Source organism: Balearica regulorum, chromosome 1 (genome assembly GCF_011004875.1).
Source record: "Balearica regulorum gibbericeps isolate bBalReg1 chromosome 1, bBalReg1.pri, whole genome shotgun sequence".
Classification (NCBI taxonomy): Eukaryota; Metazoa; Chordata; class Aves; order Gruiformes; family Gruidae; genus Balearica; species Balearica regulorum.
This window is the reverse complement of record NC_046184.1, coordinates 195,806,719-195,829,663: the sequence shown is the minus strand read 5'-3', so window position 1 is coordinate 195,829,663 and position 22,945 is coordinate 195,806,719. Positions and strand designations below refer to the sequence as shown.

Here is a 22,945-nt window from a genome sequence, read left to right as displayed (position 1 = left end):
CCCTGCTGTCTACTGTCTCCTTCCCTTGGATTTATCATCCTTTCTTCTAGGCCAACAATGTCTACTCTCTCATCTGAACTTGCCTTCTTAATGCTCTTCTGTGCATTCTCCATGCCCAGGATCTTTGCCCACCTCTCCTGCAGCTCCCTGTCCCTTGTACACCTGTACAAGCAGTACTGACTCTTTCTTTCAAAGCTGTTGATAAACCAGTATGTGCCTGCACACACAGGAGAGAACATATACCTGATATGTATGCATGGATACCAATGATTACACCAGCTCTAATACCAGGTCATTCAGAGATTGACATTTTAATGAATATTGATCATGCTAAGAATAACAATAATAATAATAATCAGCATTAGCCCTGAGTTATATGTAGGAGTTAGCTGTAGCAAGGAACACTCAGAAGTGATGGTTTTCAGCAGCCGAATGACAAGAGAGTGTCTCTGACCTACTTACATGGTAAGTCTAAGAATAGCCCAACTTTTTAGGAAGTCACTGAAATGTCCAACAAAATGAGAATGAAATCTTTGGGTGGGGGAATCAATCACTTCAAGAGTTGTCTTATGATTAAGTATCATTATGTTACAAAGTTCTTCCATTATACCACTCAAGTTTCTCAACGTCCGTTTAGAAAGGCTTAAACGGAAATGTTACTAAAACACTGTTGTTGTCACGGTTTCTCTGTCACCAGAAGAATAATGTAGCACAGGCTTCCTGCATTACTTTAACTGTACAGACGCAGGGTTTGAGGTTTTTCTGACTTTAAAAATATATGTGTGGCTACCTTGATAACCACAGACAAACAAACAACCAATCAACCTACCACAGCGAAAAGTCAAACTGGAGGGACTCAGATGTTGCACATACAGGAAAAGGGTGAAACTGGCACAATGTCTTTAAGCAAGGTGAAAACAGCTACCTTGATTGCTGAAAGAAACCTTTTGACCATTGCTTGTTCATCTCTTCCCTTGATTACAATAATCTCATCCTGTGGTCACCCCCATTTCTCCTTTCATGCTAACCCACATGTGCAACTTTTTCAGTTTCTTCATCTATTTCCTACTGCTTTGTCTCTCATGTCTTTGTTGTTTCCATTGAGCTTTGAGATTGTTTTTACCATGCTTGCTATGCTTGGATGTGGAAGTGGGGTAGACACTCTGTTTAGATAGCAGGACTCCATTGATGTGGAAGTTGCTCGGAGAGCTGTTCATAGCTGTTCGCAGTAGCAGAACTGCTCACAGTAGTAGTCCATTGGAATCAGACACTTGTGATGACGTGCTGCATTCAGTGAGCTCAGTGCTATTAACAACAGTCTTAGAATATCCCAGCAGATGAGGAAGGGTTTTGTCTGAATTCTGTCACTTTGAATTTGCTCTGGGAGACCAAGAATGACTCTTGGACTGCAAAGAGTGAAAAGCTATAGACTCCCATGGAAAAAAAAAAAAAAAAAAAATAATCCTGGATGCTCTAGAGCAGCTGTGTGTGCACAAATCATGCAACTCACAGCTTGGCCAGGAAACCAGGCTTAGAGAGCATTTGCTACTTACAATAGCAATCCAGCTGTGCTTGAAAAGCTATGGAAGAGCAGCAGAAATTAAGAAACCTTAGAAAATCTGTGAGAAAGCTTGAGCAAAGAGATTGTTTCACTAACCTCCCCTTCCCCATAGGGACCAGGAGGAATAAAGCAATGCAAGGTAGACCTTTCTTAGTTGGAACTAAACAGCATGAAGAGAAGGAATACCAAGGAGAACCACTGAGTTTCACTGCAAAACTTTCCATGTAACACATGCAGAGACCATTCCTTGGTTCATTTCTGGGCACATTTTTTAAAAAGGGCTGTTTGCCAAAGACTTCAAACAAAACCTGGAGTTCTCCTGCAAGGACCCATTATTAGCATCTTCCTCCAGGGAGGAATTTATTTGCTGTTGACTGGAAGTTGCTTTGACATTTCAGCCACTCCTCTTCCGCTGTCTCCAAAATGCATGGCACAGAATGAGAATGAGGTCTGGTTGTTAGACAGCTCCTTCTGCCCCCTGTGAGCAGGTAAGACTTCACCCATAGCATGGCTAGATGCCTTCTGGAGAATAACTGATTCTCATCATCTTTTGTTCATCATTCCCCCTTTGGAATAGATTGTGTCTTCCTGTGCCTGAAATTATTTCCCTTTCCTCCTTCAAAGCCCTCCTTATGTCTCAGTTTTCATGTGCTTTCCTATGATAGTCTCCCCTAGGAAGCTGTTTTCTCCCATCTTTGCCTTGATCTTTAAGCACGTAGAGGTGACCAGCTAAATAGAGCAAATGCCTCACTGGGATCCAGCCCGTTCCCATGCGCTGGAACGGTGCCACGAACACCTGTGGTACTTTCTAAATAATACAACAGCAGGAGAAAATGCAGTCCCAGGCCTGATTCTTGGCTGCACACAAAGCCCTATTTATTCTGCGGTGTGTGAAAGGGCCCTAACATGAGAGTAGTTGCAGTTTATATCCATTTTCACATGCAGAAGACTGAAGGCAGCCATCAAGGAAAGGAGACCTATATCCCTGGTGCCTTTAGAGTTACAAAAATCATTTCAGTGTCCTTAGAAATGACAGGCCTAGAATAAGGTAGACTGTAAAATGTATAATCTCTTCAGCCATTGCTGCCACAAATCAAACCAGTTTGTGAAACCAGATGCTGTGACAGTGGCATGGCATTGTGCATCTTCTCCCGAGCTCCTCCATAGCACAGGCTACCCAACCACACCAAATCAGCCTCATGGCTAACGCAGGGAAGTGCAGTTAATCTAGGGCATCCTTTAGGAAACTGTCTTGATTTAAAGGTTTTAACTGATGGAGAATCCTCCATGGCCCTTGGCAAGCTAGTCTCATTGGCTTTCTCTTCCACAGTAGGCACCAACACATGACAGGCCTACTCATCATTCAGAAATGCCTGCATCTCCCCATGGCCCATAAAGGGATGCTTGACTTGGACTAGGCACTTAACATTCAAATAGTTAATGCAGCTGGGATGAATCCCACCATGCTGTCTCTGACTGAGATCTTTCTTTGCTTCTGTAATCTGGATTCATTTGGCCCTTTAAACTTTTTATTGCAAGAAAAGACCTGGTCATCTAATAATCTAGGACCACATCTGTGAATAAAGTCTCTAATGAGAATAAATTGTTTAATTCTCGTAGAAAAAACAACAGGAAATTGTGTAATGTCACAAAATGAAGCAAAGATGGCCTGGAACCCTGCCCCTGTGCTCCTGAGGTGCCCCAAGATACTACTGACCAGCTCTAAGAAAGCAGATGTGGTGAATCCCACTGATACATTCTGCTGGCATGTCACTTACTTACCTTAACACGACTGCATGCAGAAATAAGTACATCTCTACGTCTCAGCAGATAAATACCAAGTATGGAAGTTATTTGCATGTATGCAGCTCTTCAAATCTAAACAATATAAAAATACTGTCTGCTTTACTGTAACCTCAATAGCATCTTACAGTGCCTTTTCAACACATGCTGTCACACAGAAAGGTTATCTGCTCCTAGGAATCATACCTTATTTTTGCCCTCTATTACAGCCGTTCGCTCAGTGATGCTCTGGATCCTGTTTCCTATGTTGCTGCCAGCTTTCAGGACGAAAGATCCTTCGGTGTAAGAGCAAAAGCCATGCCTGAAGACAACGAAAATTGAAGTTTTGTAGATTTGGTCATAGACTGAAACATTCAACACATAAAACAAAACAATTCTTCTGGAAACAGTGATCAGTCAGGGAAACTGCAGGTGCTGCGATGAACAGGCAAGTACAGTTACTTTTCATAAAATCTGGAGGTTTGGAGTCTGATGATTGGATCCACTTCTACAGCCCCTCCTTGAATATTAGCTCTCTGGAGTCAGTGTTAACATTTAACCCACTGTGCCTGGGAGGTCAGAATTTACAATCTCAGCCTAATTATAGGGCTGTGAAAGACCAACATGTCACTTCCAATGTTCCTGTTTTCAGCCATTGTTATGGTTCAGACTTGGCTTCACACATGAGTTCGTATTATTTTGAGCCTTAATTTCAAGACAAGTTATATTTGTTTCAAGATCTATTCTGTAATGTATTGGATGCCATTTCACTATGTGAAGGTTCTTTTTGATATCATGAAAAATTATGCAAGTTCTCATTTCTGAATGTTTTCTTCAGTTCAGTTTACAAAATGGCAACATACAAATACTGGGATTCAGTGATTACAAGGCACACAGTAAAAATAACTATAATCCTGCAAATTCATAAAACAAAGTTAAACAAGCCTATACCTAATTGCCAAAGGGATTTAAATGTTCATTTAATCTGAAATAATCAAAGACATGTTAATGAATGGAAATCTCAGGGAAAAAATGTTTTTGCCTTATGCAACAAATTGGCTTCTAATCAGAACATTCAGGTGTGGTCATGGAAGAGCTAATTTGTTTCCCAAAGCCTAATTTGCTACACATGGAAATAAACACATTGGAATGCTTCTTAAATGTTTTCTGTCCCCTTTCTTCTTTGAGGATATCTAGTTTTGCTTTTCATCCAAAGTTTACTTGTTGCTTGTTCAATTCCAGCTTCAACAGTAGAGCTTAACCCTTCAGCAGGGTCAAGCTCTTTCAAATAAGATACGTTCCTTTGATCTTCCATGGATTTGAAAGATAACGACCGTAGTATCTGTAATCAAATAGTTCTGACATGTATATCAGTTGTTTGGAGAAATGACCTTTAAAGCCCAGTGACTGGATAATGGCATGTGATGCAATCCTGACCAAAGTACGAGGTTCATTTCCCTTCAGCTAACTGTGCAGTTTGCTTAAACTTTGTGTTGTTTATAATATCACTGGTACACTAACTTTACATGCTTGTTTTTAATTGTGCAGCTTTGCGTCAAACTGGCTAGTGTCTTAGCTGATATTACAGCTTAAAGACATGATGATATGTAAACTAACTTGGGCTGTCATCATTAGCACAGATATATGATTGTCTGCCCAAATTTCTTAACATGCATTGAGAGGCTCAGTGAGCTGAAGAAGCTGAAATCAGGAGCAGGCCATGGTCATTCATGCATGGAGAGAGGACAGGGAGCAATAGCATGGCAAGAAAGCCCTACCTACGCAACCATTTATTGCAGACTCTGGTTTAAAAGCCAACTTCTAGTACATGATTGAGGCTAGGGTGGATGAAAGACAGCTGCATTAAGACAGTTGATGCATTCAGATGGGAAAAAATGGTTAAAAATTGTTCAGAAAGGTAGATACCATTTACTTTGCACATTTAATACTTTAAGAAATGCAGTTCCGTAACAAGACTAGAACACAGAAGAGATGATAACATGGTAAGCTGATAACATTCCCGTGCCATAGCAGGTATCAGAACTTATTTCATGATGCCAGTACTGTAGGCACACAAACAGGCAATATCAAAGGCACATCCCTGTGACTGGATATTCTGGCAATCTCTGTATAGGAAGACAGAGACTCCAAAATCTCATTTCATCCACATTAATTTTTTTTTTTTTTTTTTTTAATTTTTGTCCTTTCAAACAGGTGGAAATCTTCCAGAATGAATTTATGTTTCTATGTGGAAAATTTGTGCTCTTTACTATAAAAGACCTTACAGAGACACATATTTTGGTAAAGGACAGAAAGAAGGTACAATGCATATTCAGAAACTACTTGTGCAGCTCTGAAAGGCATCTCCTATCTCCTTTCTTGCAGCTCTGGAGCCTCCAGGCTTAGTTATTACTATACTCTTCCTCAAAATTCCTTGAAAAAGACTGTATATATTTAGGTTGCAATGTGTAAGGGATGAGGACAGTGTTATGTCTTTGTTGATGCTTAGCACAATGGGGTGCTGATTACTCATTAATACCATAATACAAACCACCATCATAATTACAATAACATCACAATAACAAGAAAAACACATGTAAAACACTAGATGAAATATTAGCCCTGGAGACACATATGTGAACTCTACTGACTTCACATACCATATTTTCTCCAAACTGCTGATTACAATGCTAATGCAATTATAGTAGAAAATCAAATACACTTAATAGCTGTTGTCCATGGTTTTAATAAAAAAGGAGTCAAAATCAAGCTGAGAATACACTATCCAACATCCCACAGTACACAGCAGGAGATGTGAGTACTCTCGTACGCGCCACTTCGGCTCCACGGTCTGCTGGATCAGCAAACGTTTACAAATCAGTTGCAGTGTGGCTGCCAGGCAAAGTCTAGGACAAGACTCAGACTCATCCCTTGGAGGCAGAACCAGATGCTTTCTCTCCTCAGCTGCCAAATGCTCTCACTTTAACCTCAAATACACTAACGCAGCTTAGGGACAGAGAACATGAGCCACCTCTGGTCTCCTGAGCTGGTTACTCGGGTTAGTACTTGGTCGTCCTTCCTGTTGCTGCTGCCAGGGGTGCCACGTGAAGCCACTACTTCAGCCAGCAGCATTGGGTAGAGATGGGGAAGGGACAAGTGGGAGTAATTACAAGTCCTGCCTCCTAACCTGACTTTAGCGCCTAACAGCAGGTATTTTGCAACAGAAAGAGAAAAGGCTCTGCTGAACTTAGATGTAGTCATCAAACCAAATGTTTGTGTTAAGTACAGATGCTTGGAAAGAAAGAGACAAAAATGAAAATATAAAAATTTACTCTGGCTGGGACCAAAATACACAATCATCTTCCCGTTAATTCAATTGATGTTTCATTGTGTGTGTCCTCAGATAACATCAGCTACATATCTTCGTGTTTTATAAAGAAATTACAAGTTACTTCAAACTAGCTGCTCGGTAAAATACCAGGGGTATCCTATTTGTAGCAAGAACTGTCTGCATTTGCAGGGAAATCCCACTGAATTTTGGATATCTGAATCTTACTCCAGATATCTCCAGAGCGCATGAATTCCTGAAATGTTTTGTTGTGGGATGAGCCTCACTGCTTTGCATCTTCAGGAAAGCTTGCAGCAGGGTTACCGCCAGGTTAATGAAAAAGCACACAGTGTGCACAGAGATTGATAAACAACCTGATATCTGCCAGCACATTTCTAAGCACTTCTTACACCTGTTTCCCTGCAGATCCTTCCACGTCCCTACTCTGTGGCTGCAACTATGCACGTGTAGAGATGCTATATAATAAACGCTAAGGGGATGTGTGTACAAATGTGCGTCTGCAAACATAATGCAACCTCAGAGCAAAGTAATCAGGCTCTGCTGTCTCAGGCGAGCACTGGGAGAAGCAGAGCAATCAGGTTTCTCATTCCCTAAGTAGTTTTTTCCATGTGCCTGCGTGCGTGCTCGCATGCGCGTTCCCTGTGTGCACGCACACACACCCACACGCACAGGCACGCTTCGTCCTTTGTGTCGACAGCCTGAGAAATAGGCTATCCCTTTGTAAAAACAGAAGCTGTTAATTTTCCCGCGGGTTTCAAGAGAAGCCCAGTGCAGGGGGAAGGAGGGGCGAGAGCGGCTCTGCCGGTGCTGGGGGCCAGGGGAAGCTGGCAGCACGCGCTGCCTGCCCGGCTGCCTGCGGTTCGGGGCGAGCTCTGCCAGCAGACCTGCTCGCTGCCCTTCGCTTTGGGAATTTACACTTCTCTGGAAGGGCTGGGAAGAGGTTTATGCAACCAGAAGTAAGTTCAGCTCTATAAAAGGTCCGTGATGTGCAGAGCTGGCACCGGCGGAGGCCCTAGAGAAGTGGCCGGGGGAGGGGAGCCAGCCTGCTTCTCAAGAATACATCAAGCCCTTGAGGAAGCAGAGTGTGCCATGTTTGAAGATGCAAAGATAATCACAGTGCTGGGAACCGTCTTGTGTAGCGGAGGAAGCCAAACAACAAGAGGAAAGCAGCATATGCTCCTGATTTCGCACAGGAAGCTAGCAGCACCTCCTGCCAAAGTGAGATAAGAAAACTCCCATGGCCTATTCTGGACAAGGCCATGGTTATCAACCTTAGCTTCACACTGTCCTCACTCCGCTCTGCAGCCCGCTCCCTTTCCTAATGAGTTTCAGAGCCCTCACCTCTATTAGCATACAAGCATGCCAAGCACAATAGCGTGGTATATTTATAACTATCGACGGGGAAAAGTTTCCAGGGTAAGAGTGTACTTCATGTCATCTTGATGTATTTCACTGAAATCAAACTACAAACCAGCTCCAAGCTAAAGTCCTGCCTAATCTAACCAGCTCCAAGCAAAAGTCCTACTAATCGCAGAAAAAAAGTGGTTTTGTTGTCACCCCAGTGGTTTATAGCGGAGCATAGGAGCTGAGGTAAAGGATTTGTCTACATATTCACCACACAGATTTGACTCTCTGTATGATAGACAGTCCTAAAGGAAAGCCCTAGACCCATCTTGTTTCCAGACACATCTTCTTCCCCATCTTGGAGGCAGTTCTGCAATTTGCAGTTCAAGTATTACAGCGACAAATACCATTGGAAGAGCCTCGATCCCCATATCACTTGGAAAAATACTCATCTTCTGTTTTCTCATCTTCCCAGCTCCTTCCTCCCGAGCGCTCCTGTGTGATGCCAGAGGCCATTGCAATGTTTCCCTCCTGTAACATCCATTCAATTTGGTAAGCATTCCTCTTGGCAAAGCCCCTGGCAGCCTCAATCACACTCTTGTTTACTGAGGTAGTATTTGGCAATTGGACCAGTACTAGGAGCAAGAGGAAGCCATCCTGTCACTGATGGTGACCGTTTTTGAGAGTGATTAACAGCAGGCACAATGTTTTTCTCAGCATCTATCCTTTTTTTAGGGCAGCAATCAATTCCTAGCAGCATCGGTGCAACATTATTACAAATTCAAGTTCGGCTGACTCACACCTTTCAAGAGGCGGTGGTGACGACACTAAGACAGGAACTGTGGAAATTCCTGGAATTAGAAAGAATATATAGGAACTGTTTTCCACTTGGAAGCTATAAAAAAAAAATAATCTGAATGACATGGGCCTTGCCTGCTCCACGCCTTGACGTCCAGCGTCATGCGATTGGTAGCATGGGGCGGGCATAGCCACGTGTCCTGGGGAATATTGCGTCGATTTGAGGCAGGAAACAGAGAGGGAAAAGAGTAGCAGGGAGCATGCACAGGTTGTGAAACCTGCTTAACGGGGGTGGAGGGGGAGAACCATGTGCTGGTCCCTCGCCAGCGTGCTCTGCAAGCTTTGGCTGTAACACTATAATGCGCTTGTCCATTAAGAAGCTATGGTCCAAGCATTCCCGCTCTAGGTCAAAAATAATTGGCTAGAGGTTGAAATGCCAGCCCCACCACATTCAGCAGCAAAGCTGCAACCCAGTTGGGACTTCATCCTGAGCACCTTCCCCGATACACACACTCACACGGAATACATGGGTTAGTGGGGCTAGGAGGAAATCTTATACAAATAGTAGGAATTGGATACAGTTTACATCCTATATTGTAGTTTGTTTGTTTTTATTTATTTAGGAGCTTAGCAAGGAATGCCAAACAAGAAGTCCTGGTGAGACTGGTGCAGGTTCCTCCTCTGCACGTCTCATTCTTCAGCCCTTCGCTTCTCTGCTCTCACTGTCACTGGTCCCTGTTTGTGCCCACTGCAGTGTCAACGCTAGCTCATCAAGAACAGATGGAACGTCACCAGACCATCTCACTTCAGACACACCCAGGACTCCCAGAGAACAGCAGCCCTCCATCGCCACTCCTCACCTCGGTCTCCAGCATGGGAGCGGACATGTGATCAAGTACACTGGAGACTGTTAGCTGTGCTGAGAAGTTACTCACTGCTGAGCCGCAGAGTGGCTGGAGGATTTCTCAGTGGCCTCAATGCATTAGGCTGGGTTGGGGCCCTGGTGAACTGCTCAGTTGCCAGAGTGAGGACTGAGTTGTTTTCTGTTTTGTAGCATGCTCTGTGTCCCCATTGAGGGGAATACTTAGAGGCAAAATGCTTTCTATAGGGGAGATCCCCAATGTCCTGAATGCCTCATCCTCCTGGTGAGCATCTTTGAAAACAGTAGGGTATGTGGCATTCATGGTCTTGTTGCACATCACCATAGCTCTATGGAAAAAGAAAGTTTTTGACAACTGCACACTGCCTTTCCTGCTGTTATCTACATGCGACCAGATAAATGAATAGTGTTTCCCCTTCACAGTCATCCTTTCCAAACATTATGGCTTGCCCTTAACTACCCCAGTACACTACCACAGAAAGCTGACTGAACTACCTCAAAAGAAGCAGTAAGATCAACATCAGCCTTATCTATCCCACCCTTCATCAGCCCATGCTCACATTTCCACAGGAAAAAAATCACTTCTACATCTGCACACTTGAGAATCATGCAACATCAGCTATTCACAACAAATAATGCAAATATCTGAATCTGATGGTCACTGAAAACCACATTTTGCTTCCAACTTTCTTGCCAGTACTTAAGACCCCTGGCCATCAGGGAACATAACAGCATTTGAAAGTACTTTTTCAGTTTTTTGCACATCCTGAGTTGACCTGAAATTTTCTCACCTTGAATGGGTTATCAGATAAATATATTTTGCTTATTGACCCTCTGTTTCCTGCTTCACACCGCTAAACATTCTTCATGGACATAGAATACCATCACATTTCAGCCAATCCTTCCTTCCTTCCTTCTTGTCTGCCTCCTTTGCTAGACTGTAATCACTCCCGTCTCCCATGTGGTCGCTGTGACTCAGCCTCCACTTTCTCTCTCTGAGAGTCCCAATCATGTCCTCCACAGAGGAACTGAATGTTGGCTGGAACTACAGACCTATCACTCAAAGCATGAGGTTTCCACAAGCACCTAGAACTTCTTTGTGGGAAAAAGTGTTTTATTTTAATAGTCTGTGTTGTACTGAAAGGAAGAGGTTTTTTCTGATTTGGTTGAGCAGTCAGAAACCTAAAGGGAAAGACTATGAAATCTCTACATGCAATGTCCACTCCTACTCTCTATTTCTTCTGTTTCCAAATAAGCTCCCTATATATGAAGTCCAAGATATTGTTCAGACCCTTCCGGCATAAGTTATTTTCCATGCAGAAGTCAACCCTAACAGCTCACTTGACTTCTAGACATAACCTCACATCTATAGCCTTCCAAGATCCAGGTATGCCCAACACCTTCCTTCTCATAATGCTGAAATTCTCTTCCTTTTCTTTGCTGTCCTGACTGGATCCTCTTGGCTCTAGAAAAGAGTCACAGAATCATAGAATGGTTTGGGCTAGAAGGGAACTTATAGATCATCTAGTTCCAACCCCCCCTGTGGGCAGGGACACCCTCCACTAGAGTAATTCTTCACTAATCTATTTATGCAATCCTTAAAAGCCCCTGCCTTGCTGACAAGTTGGAAGCACAACTGACACCTTTTCCATTTTCCAGTGTTCAGTGGAGGAGCTGAAAGAGCTATTGCTGCGCTGAGGTTGTGTTTTTCAAGATGGTTTGTTTTCAGCTTCACTGCAAGTAGGGGTCTGAGAGCAACTCTGGGCTGACTGGAGTGAGGGACTGGAAGTGCAGGCAGAAAACAAGGAAGGGATGAGAAAGAATGGAGGGAAACATTTTTAAGGAGAGAGGGGAGTTGATTAGAGGGAAAACAGGAAGAGAAAATACTGACAGACATGGATATAAGACCAAAGATCCATCTACCCCATATCCTGTCTCAACAATGACCATAAGCAGATGGTTGGGGATGAGTAAGAGCAGGACTAACTTCAGATACTTCCTCCTAATACTCCCCCAAGTCACCAATTATTATCAGCTCAAGAACTTCCCACGACAGAGGTAATTTCTACACTTCAGTGGATTTCTCTTCCAAGACTCTGTGCAAACTTTTCAAACCCCCAAAATCCTCCAGCAAGGAGTTTCACAGATGAAGAGCCATCTCCTTTTTCTGTTCTGAATTGCGCTACTCCTGACTTCCTTTAATGGCTCCTACTTTGACCTGGAAAAGTCATACACAACTGATACTCAGACATCTGTGTCCTTCACAAGTCTGTAGATCTCTATTGTGTAGTGCCCCCACACACCCCCCCCCCAAGCCACCTCTTTTTTGGTCTACAGAGCCTTGACCTCCCCTCCTCACTCATCCCTCACACATTCCTCTCATTCCCTGAAATTCCTTTGATCCTTTTTTGTTGCCCCTCCTGGTGTGCCTTCCAGTTTGCCTGCATCCTTTGAGATGAAAGGATCAAAAATGCTCATAGTATAAAAGGTGTTGGTAATTTTCGGATTTACATGGAGTTATCATGGTGTTCTCTATTTTGTTTTTTATTTGTTTCCTGGTAATTCCTAACACTTGATTTGCTTTTTGAGCTGCTTGTGATTGTGATCGCTTTCACAAACCTGTGTATCACAGTGCTCAGATCTCTCTTTGTGGTAGTAATGATCAGCCAACAGCCTTTTTACACGTACAGCCTTTTTACACTTACATTTTACGTGTGAAAGTCAGACTGTTTTTTCCTATGTACATCACACACATTTATCTTCAGTGAATTTCATCTGCCACTTTATCACTCAAATACCCAGATTCATATAGTTCTGCATTGCTTTGCAATCAGCCCTCATTCTTACAAATCTGAATAACTTTGTATCATCAGCAAACTCTGTCACCTCCTTACCACCTTTTCCAGGTTATTTCTGAACATGTTGACAAGTACAGAGCCCAGCACCAGCTCCTAAAAAACTTCGCTGGTCGCCTCCCTACGCTGCAAGAACGGACTGTTCCCTCTTAACCTCTGTTTTCTATTTTTTAACTGAATATTTTTAATGAGCATAATCTTACCTCATACATCATATCTGTTCAAAGTCTTCTGCAAAGGCTTTTTGAAAGGCTTACACGTAAAAGGAAAAAGGATGCTAACTAAAGTTTGTATATTTTTGTAAAAGGTGTACTCGTTCCAGTAATAGTACTCCATTCATAATCACTCCTAAGCATACACAGAGTTTGACCTGGTGCCTTCCTTTGGCCAAGAGCCCCTGCTAGCACAGGAGCAGGTTTCTGGCTATGGGCTTAGACGTCCCACTGGCTTGGACACCGCCAGCGTGCGGGACCTCGCTCACGACGTGCAGTCCCCACGTACAGCCTGTCACACGCTTTGGTTTCTATGGGCCGGGCCACAGTGAGTAAAAGATCAAGCAACGACATCCAACTGCCTGCATGACCCTTATGTATTTTCCCTTAAGACTGGGTGTCAGACTGTCCTTAGTAAAGCCAAGAGACCATCTTCTGAAGGTAACAAGAGGAAAAACACCCAAGGAACAGCAAGTGAAAAAAAAAGATAGGAGAGCGAGGGTGAAAGTATGAAAAGTATGATGGTCAGCACTCCTGACCATCTGGGTGTTACTACAGTCCTTATGTTTTAGGTTTGATCAATGACCAATTGGAAAAAATTACTTGGGCAACATAACGCATTTGTTGAGAACATTTTGGAAATAGACTTGGAAAACTTTGGTTTAAAGTGATTTGAAAACTAGCAATAGCTAAATTTGAAAGCTTAAGCTTCTGGCTCAGCTAAGACCCATAGTGAAACCATTTCCAGCTTGTAGAATAAGTTAATCAGGGCATTCACAGTGTTACCCTGAGATCAGACTGGGGCTAACTGTACTCAGTGTATAGCATGTATTTGTCAAGCTTATTTATCCATATGTATATGCCAGGTCTGATTCATATGGCATTTTATAAATATAATATTAAAAAATTTCCAAAATACTGCCTGAGGACAAGGATACAGTCCTGCTAGCTGTTTTCAGAGGACTGACTTCTGGCTCACAGTGGAAGTGCAGAATGAGATGCTTCAGCACATTGCTTGTTCAGGCTGAAGCAGATCAGATGCTATTTCACTTCTCTATTTGTTTGACTTCAAATCCTCTGCAAGTGCACGCTGCTGCAATGTACACCCAGGTCTGTTCCTCTGCATTTTTTGAAAGATATGTGAAGAACACAGGGTCTAATTTTTACCTATGCTGATCTATTTCCCCAACCATGGCAAAATAAGGGAGTAGCTAGCATATTTTTTCATGTACCCGTTTAAGTACCTTTACATTACTAGACCACTGTAAGAGGATTTTCTTGTAATAGAGAGTGGAAGGCAGAAAGGCCACCAGCCAGATCCTCAGTCAGTGTGAATCTAGAGCCGAGGATCTGGCCACATGTCAAATTAAACAAAGGCATTTTTGAACTACCTGTTTATTAATGGCATCTGACCTACTTTTACCAGCTCTAAGGACTCAGACTTCCCCTTCCTGAAAATAGAAGGTGGCATGGGGAACAAAACCAGTCGCTGTGGACAAACTAATGGGCATCAATGTTTGCAGACATCCAACAATTAAATTTGGGTGGTTCAGTACATTTCTAATTAAGTACAATTAACATTTGTTCTTTACTTGTTCATTTTACATACCTCACTGATGTTCCAAATTTGGTTTCCCTGATAATCTATCTGAGCACATCCTAATGATTCTGCCTTTCAATCCCTTATTAATACGCTGACATAAACAATGCAGAAATGCAATTAGACTGCTATGCACACATGGCCTGCCTCCTCTTTCACTGAAGCTGGTGAGAGCCTGGCCGTGTACTTTCATTATTGTAGTTTCAGGCGTTCTATTTCTTTGCAGAGGTTTCAAGGAAAACCTCTGATTTTTGCCTTGCTGAGATCCATGACACATTCCTCTTCCTCCCTGTGCAGTGCTGGAGAGCTATTTCTGTAGAAAATCATTCATGTGACCCTACCTTCACACTGCAGACAAGCTTCAAAGGGAGGTAATATTCCCTTCTCATCACTCTCTTAAACCAGTAGTGATTCCACTGAGGAGCATGGACCCACATCAGAGCGCTACAAACATCGTGGTTTCCAGATTGACTCTTTGGCAGCAGCATCAGCTTAGGCATTGCTGCACACACACCCCCGCCTGGTCCCTGCTGCCCATTTCTGTCCTCAACTTCAGGTATTCAGCCCCTTCATTCGCAATCATCAGGTGGTTTTACCACCAAGAAGTGTTTGTATCCTGACACTATAGCCAAAGGGGCAGAGAATCAGGCACCAGTTTTTCCAATGACTTTGTTTTTGCAGGCATCTCCACAATACTGTCATGTTTCTCTATCCCTCATGCACACAGACACAGAGAAAAAAACCAAAAGCCAAAAGAAAACGCAGGCTGACGTAACAGCAGGGTTGTAAAATAATAATCTGCTATTAGGTTTGAGACTAAACAAAACTGGTAGCTCAAGGAGAGAGGGAGGCAGCGAGGTGGTGGGAGAGCTGGAACACCCAAAGTAAAATTTCAGTGTTGCATCCATTTGCAGTTTCTGAAGGGCCAGTTGGTCAAACTTTGGGCAGAGCACAATGAAGATCTGTTTTGAACTGCCCACATGGAAATGTCCAGAAAGAGAAACTGCCCCCAAACGACACTGCACAACCGCGGAGGAAACCAGTGCTTCCGCAGAGCAGTATCAACATCCCACGTGCCTTTCTTGGCAATTTCTGCCAGACCAGTTTAAGATAAACACAAATCTGCTGAAGAGATTCAGGTCAAGAACCATTAACATCAAGCATGTTCCCGGCGTGCAGATGCTCATTCTACAGCCTTAAAGCTGATGATTTTTAGGTGGAACCCAGCCTGGCTGGCTCCGAAGACCCCGGCAAGCCCTGCCACTGGCTGCCCCTCTACCGACAACCCAACATGAGCAAAAACAAGGCCAGAAAGAACAATGCCAGGGTGGTAGGAAACAGGCCAAGGAGGCTGATGAACACTGCAGGACAAGTGTCCCACAGGCTGTCTTCTGCTGTATCCATTGAGCAACTGGGGGCTGCCCAGCCTGGGAATGTGTGTCTCTGCCATAGAGCAACAGAGTAAGCTGGAGAAAGATAGCACTGGAAAAGAAGTTTCTTGGTCATTTAAGAGAGACTAATATTTTTTTTTTAATTGCATTTTATTTTAACTCTCATTGCATCTTCTACTGTCTTTTGCCTGACATCTCTGAATTTACTAGCTCTGCATAAACTTTAAAAAAACCCCAAATATTTTTTTTCTCCCGACATTTTTTTCTTGACTCTTCTATGTTTCCTTGCTGAGGTGAACATTGGAAGAGAATCTTTCCACCTATCCATCTAGTTAGCTAGCTAGCTAGCAACTTAATGACAATAGAGTTAGTTTAAGCAAAGTAATTTTAACAGAAAGTAAAGAAAAAGGAATTTTAATTACATTGATCTTTCCATATTCCAAAAAGTCAAATTTGTTGAGCAATTTTACAGTTGGATTGGGTTTTGGTTTGTTTGTGTGTGTGTGTTTGGGTGTTTTGTTTGTTTGTTTGCTTGTTTTTCAATTTGCTACCAGGAAACCATGGAAACCATTTAATTTGGCTAGCCTCCTGTTACTGGCCTGAATGATGTAGAGAGGAGAGTTATGCAAATTGATTGTATTAATCACAAAGCATTAGAATATATCTGCATTTTATTTAAAAGCAATGGAATCCACTGAGGTATTTGTATATTTTTGAAACATAAATACTGTCTGGAACAGACATTGAAAGAAGCAGCCACATAACCTAATGGTTTCTATTAAGGAGCCCATAGGCAACAGTTCTTCAAAAATAAAGCCATCTAATTTATGCACTGTGTGTCATTCGCCAGCTTGCAGTGATAGTACTCAAGTGATGTAAAGTTAAGCATATATATAAATCTTGAAGCAAACAGATCTGTGCTCTGCAAGGTCCTTGCAGCAACAGTATCTTTTTATTCGGAGTGTGTGCCCTGTCCCATGGCATGGGACAGGACTCAGAAACTCGATGAGAATCCCTATTGCCATACGCTGAACAAGCTGATAAACCCTTACAGTTTACTGTTAAGGTACAAGGTACATCTGTGCACAGAAACAGGCACCACTGGAGCTCAGAGTAGTATTTTAGCATTAGAAACCTAACATTGGGCAGGTAAATCCAAAGAAATGCTGTAATGCCAGAATAAGATACATTTTTTATTTGCTGCACAAGGTACACACACCTTAAATCTGTTGTTCAGGCAAACCTCCCTGCACACAGAGAGGAAAGTATAGTGAAATAGGTGGGATTAAAGGGTTCTCCAGTTCTTCAGGGAGAACACCTGAAGGCGTACAAACATCAGCCTGAGCAAGTCATGCCAGCTGGCCATGTAGTCCACTCTGCTCCCTTCCTGGAGCAGGAGACAAAAGTAATTATCCAGGTATTTGTGCCTTTCTGTGATAGTTAATTGTCACCATATTATTCAGAGGGAGTCATTCCACTCCTCTTAGGCAAAGCATTAAAAATGGTGCTCTCCAGGCTACTTCTTCAATGAGCATTTAAAGGAGAAGGAAGGGGAGGGGGTTAAAGAGAATAGTCACAGAACAATTATGAAGGCAACTTGGAAGCAAGTCTGGAAACAACCTTGTAACAGAGCCAAATTGTTACATTTCTCCTTTGATCACCTGCTCAAACACACTTCTAATTAGCATTCAATTGAGTCTACAGTTTAGCACATTATTAAACACCTGCTTGCGGATATTAATTTCTATTTCTGATGACATGCTCTCCTGTGCTGTAGTGCGGATCTGTGCTTGTTAACAGAAGGAAATATTTACAATGGACGAGCCCCACCTCAACTCCCAAAGAAGAACCAACAGTTTTATCAGTGCCACACTCTGATTTCAATCCAGAGCATGCATAGATGTATAAACACTTGAAAGAAACTAAAAGATCGAAAATTTTCACACATGCCTTTCACAGGGTTTCTCTACTTAAAAGATGATGTGATTTATTTTCTCTTACACCTTGCACCTATAAGCAAAAATAAATTAATATTCAGAATTTTGCGACTTGCCCTTCAAAGGTAACATAACAGATAGAGCAAATGCAGTCCTCACCTGTCCTCGAAAAGGAGAATTTCAGGTTATACCTATTCTGGCAAAAGGAGAGATTGCTAGTGCCACCTCTTGGCGAGAAGGGCACAGAAAGCCATCCATTTGCATAATCCCAAAGCAAGGCATAACTGGAAAAACTATGTGTGCTTCTAGGAAGTGCTGACCACTGTCTCTCACTGATCACAAGGCACCCTTGTGATCAGTGATCACCCGCAAGCACCCTTAATTTGAAATAAGATGTTGTCATTTAATTGAATGAGGCATCTTGTATCCCTGCAGTTAAGCATGTGCTTAAACGTTTGGCTGGATTGGCAGTAAACCTCAATTCTATGAAATCATTAAAGAAGTTAAATCCTATGTAAAATGATTAACTTCAACTGAAACTGAGAAAATGTTGGTTCCTAAACTTTTGTTGGGTTTTTACATGTCTTTGTTGTGCTGTGATCCAAATACCTTGCGTGTTTGAACGCTCCGATGGTAGCTTAATGCTAATGCCCTTGTGGAGGTTGAGTGTTAAACATTAAGATGTGTCAGATTTCGTGATTCGGGAAGAGCTTTGGATAAATGAGTCAACACATAAACTTGTAATTGTAAGAAACAGAGAGAAAGCTTCAATATAAAAGAGGATTAGTTAAGCACCACATCAGCATCAAGTAAGCTTGTATGGTGACTTTTGTATTTCACCCTGTCGAAATATCGTCTGGAGAATGCTGGGCACATTTGGCTTGCTGAACTGATTCTATGAGTCAATGTATCATGACAGAGAATTGACCTTCATAATGGAAAAACTGTTTAAGATTATTTCTGTTGAATTTCAAAAGAAGCCACACAGGGGAATCCCTGTGCATGGAAGAAAGCACAGAGGAAAACATGGAAATCTCCTCTATGAGAAAGCGTGTGAACTTTGCAAGATGTTGTCTGCAAGGCTTCCCTCATAAAAATTAAGAAGCAACTATTGCCTCTGGACATTCTGTGCGTGAATAACAGTGAACTGTAAATAAACCTAAGTAGCAATACAAAATAACAACTCTGCCCTCCATATTCAAATACTGATGCAGAAAAAATTTATATTGTGCATGCCTACATGTTTACTAAAAAATACATTGATTAATAGTATACAAACTCTACTTACTAGGCAATGGTCATGGAAAGCTTTATTCTTGTAAACAAGTAAATATTTAAATGTAATAGTAAGGGAAGACATGCTAAATAGAAGTAAGGAAGCTGTCCTACCTTGTTTTAGAATGGTTTTGTCTACAGGGGTACCACATCCACGTAATTTTAGGCTGAGGAATACCATACGCGGTGCACGTCAGCACTTGTTTGCTGCTCAATAAATACAGATTGGGATCAGGGAATGATGACACGGCATTTTCGTATATCTGGGGTTTCACTGTAAAGGGTGAAAATTGGAAAGTAATTAAAACCATCTCATTTTCAATGTATTTCATGATCATGAAAATACTACATTCCTGCAGGATAAGTAATAAGAAAAATCCCCAGGAGAACAAAGGAAAACAGCAGGCTTAAGTCAAGTCAGATGAGCAGTTAGTAACACATTTAAGTCATCAGGAACAAGTATGTGACTGCGGAAGACAGAAAACTTTCAAAGAAAACCACTGTTCGTCTTTTTATTCCAAGATGGGTCTGTCACCCTGCCTATGGGGCTTGGATTTGGGTCCATGAAAGTCAGTAAGAAAACCCACAATGACCTGAACTGTGCAAGATCAATGAAAATCTAGCTCAGTGAAAATTTAGCATTTACACTTTCAGGAGAAGCATGGGAACATGTTGTAAACTTACCATTTACTGTAAGAGTGACTGTAAGATTCTTAGACAAGTTCCACTGCCGTATGCTCAATATTATAGTGTAGTTTCCAGCATCTTCCTCAGCAACGTCCTTGATGATTAACGAATAGTCTTTAACCATGTACCGGGCACACTTTTCAGCAGCAGGTAGCCCATCTTTTAACCTGTTTAAAAGAATTCCAGAAATCAAAATTTTGAAAAGGAATGTTGCTTAAAGTGCCTGTGTTATTTCATTTCACAACATTTCTCTATCTTTGGGCAAGGATTGAGTTTACAGTCTTAGATTCTGTTTACCAGAGGCTTATCCTTCCCTTACAAATAAGATTGCTGATATTTATAAAGCACTTTGGAGAATACCATTCTATACATTAAAATTGATGAAGATCTGACAGGGCTCGATAGTATTTGAGAGTTGCTGAAAATTGCCACTCTGCCTCTGAAGATTCCAGTTTTCCATGCTTGTGCTGCCATTTAGTCTAGAAGACAACCATTTTGGCTGAGTCATTCACACAAATAGAGGTTGTGTCATCCAGCACTGACCATTTCTTTATGACCTCAGAATACATCCTGGGACAAAGTATTACAGTAGCCTAAGCACAGCTGTGATTTTAGGAAGAGGAAGAGTAAGTAGATTAGATAAGCACTTAAGAATCAGATATCCTGCTATCAAGTGAGTGTTTTTTAAAGATAACAGAAAATCAACATAGAAAGTACTAACTGTTGCTTACACACAGATTCCCAAAGCACCACAACATTTTTCTTCAAAGTCTAAAATACAGCATAAAGCACATATTGGTAGGTTGTATGAAGGCTGACATGATGTTAGTAGAAGAGTGCAACAGAGTTTCACTTTGATGATGGACTTGATTAAAATGATTCACAGATTTTAGTAAGTATTTACAGAAAACTCTTACAGTTATTAGAGGAGCACTAAAAATTGGATCTAAGGACTATGGATTTAAGCATTTCACTGTATCCGTATTTTACAGAACCACAAAATAGTTGAGGCTGAAACAGCCTCTGGAGATCACCTAGTCCAACCCCCTGGTCAAAGCAAGGTCAGCAGGTTGCCCAAGACCATTTTCAGCCTGGTTTTGAATATCTCCAAGGATGGAGACTCCATAGTCTCTCTGTGCTACTTGATCCAGTGTTTGACCAACCTCAGAATGATAAATAAAAACCAACCAAACAAAAAAACCAAACCAAATAAAAATTCCTGTGTAAATGGATTTATTTTTTTTTTTGTATTTTAGAAGTATTTTATCTATATGTATAGCCAACAAGCCCAACCAATAAAGAAACAGAAAATACTGTATAAATGGCTAGCATCAGCTTCACTTTTGCCCCTTAATTTTCCATTTGCAGCTATAAATGTAAGGGTTTTGTAAAACAAAACAAAATGTTTGGAGCAAAAGTAATTTCTGGCTGTGAGTAACATGAACTCTCACTGTTCATGTATGTATGGTTTGTTTTCTTAATCAGTCTTGTCATAGACCCTTTGTTAAAGTGCAATGAATTGAGCCAGAGCTACTGGTATTTAAAATGATTTAAACAAACAAAAAAAAAAAAACCCCACACCAAAACACCCAACTTGAGATCATTAATAGATAACATTGTTTTATGTAAAAGTGGTTTGGGTTAATATGAAAAACTGTTCAAAAGATTTCTTAGCACAGTATACATGAGCCACAGTGAAAGCTCTAGTAACTAAAGTAGATCTACAACCTGCAGATCACCATATAATAAAACCAACGTCCATTGCTTTTCTAATAGTGCATGCCTGTATAGCTCAGTCAATCATTTTAATGGAAGCCGCCTTTTCTTTCTCCTACTGTCTGAAAAGCAAGTTCAGGTCTCATATCTAGGTCTGAGTGAAGCTGGATGCAAAACTTCAGTCAAGGTTGGTAGAGCTATTTAGCTGCAGAGTGTCCATTGATTTCAAGGGGAGACATGTCTAACATATTTGAGGATCTGAGCTTTGAACTTTCCAGACTGCCTTTTTTGCACTTGAAAAATGAAGACAATGTTCTCATAAGTTGTTAAAACCCAGGACAACCCTGAAACTTCCAATAAAACTCCACAACAGTATTGTCTCCAGTTTGTTGCCATTTCAAGGGGTTTTATCTGAATATTTTACCAAGATACTATTTTTTATCTAAGAAGAGGTCCAATGTTCATATGTGGAAGTAACTGTTGTCCTACCATATAACCTCTGGAGAGGGAAATGCCTTCACTTTCATTGACAAACGATAGGATTTTCTTCCAGCTACAGCTTCCAGCGCAGTTTTTCTTCGACGTTTCAAATTAATGAACATTTTATCTTAAAGAAAAGAAAAAGAGTGCACCTATATTATGGATTTTTCAGCCTGCAAAATCAATTGACCTACTAAAGAGAACAGAAATCCAGATTAAAATGATCTTTAACAATTTTGGTGTTCCCACATGACAACAGCAAGAATAAAACCTAACCTCCTAAAGATCTCAAAAATACAGAGAAGAATACCACAAATATTCAGGAAACTGAGAAACAGTTCCCAGGCCATGAATCTGCCTGGAGAAGATACGCTCTAGCCAAATTTCATATTGTGCTTCAGTCAAAAAAAAAAAAAAGGCACTGCTTTCAACACAAGAGAGATAAGGTGGTTTGTGGTACATGGGAAGCTGAACTAGATGAGCAGATGACCATTCCACCCCTAAAGGCCAAGAATCAAATAAATGTTCCAAAAGAAAATATTCTGCCAGGGAGCATTTAAAGGACTTTCAGAGAAACAGGAAAGGAGAAGGCAGAAATTTTCTGTATCGTTGGTAAACAGCTGTTTCATCAAACAAACAAATCTCTATCACTTCATTGGAACAATCTCAACCTGCTGGAATTCATTCTTTCCCAGTTGTACTGCCCCATATTTCAAACTCTCTGGCAAGCTGATGGGTTTAACCAAAGGCAATAAAACAGAATATTCATACAATATATTGAAAAAACTTTTTTTCCCCCTAAAATGCACTTAAGTAAAATAAAACTTTCAAAACATGAAAAATTGTTTGAGTATCCTTTTAATAGTACCTATGGTGCAATATTTACATTATGGACTGCATCAAGATGTTGGATATCTATTAAACAAGTGCAATATTTAATCTCACTTGCCATGTACATTGAAAATAACATGCACAAGACAAATCAGTAGTTTAATTACACAAGCGAAGTTATAATTAGAGATACAACCCTGATTCTGCAAACCCTTATTCACACAGGCTCTTTCTAATATGGGTATCC

The 22,945-nt window shown here is 41.4% G+C and overlaps 1 protein-coding gene across 3 annotated transcripts in view; it reads right to left on the bottom strand.

Annotated features, from left to right (window-relative positions):
- FLT1 (fms related receptor tyrosine kinase 1) overlaps positions 1 to 22,945 on the bottom strand; it is a 116,077-nt gene that overhangs the window by 56,847 nt on the left and 36,285 nt on the right. For all 3 annotated transcript variants that reach the window (XM_075742083.1, XM_075742082.1, XM_075742084.1), the window contains exons 8-11: positions 21,877 to 21,994; positions 19,669 to 19,838; positions 19,099 to 19,258; positions 3,551 to 3,665 (exon numbers count right to left, since the gene is read on the bottom strand). In XM_075742083.1, the coding sequence (XP_075598198.1) occupies positions 3,551 to 3,665; positions 19,099 to 19,258; positions 19,669 to 19,838; positions 21,877 to 21,994 (563 nt within the window). The remainder of the gene's footprint in view (positions 1 to 3,550; positions 3,666 to 19,098; positions 19,259 to 19,668; positions 19,839 to 21,876; positions 21,995 to 22,945) is intronic.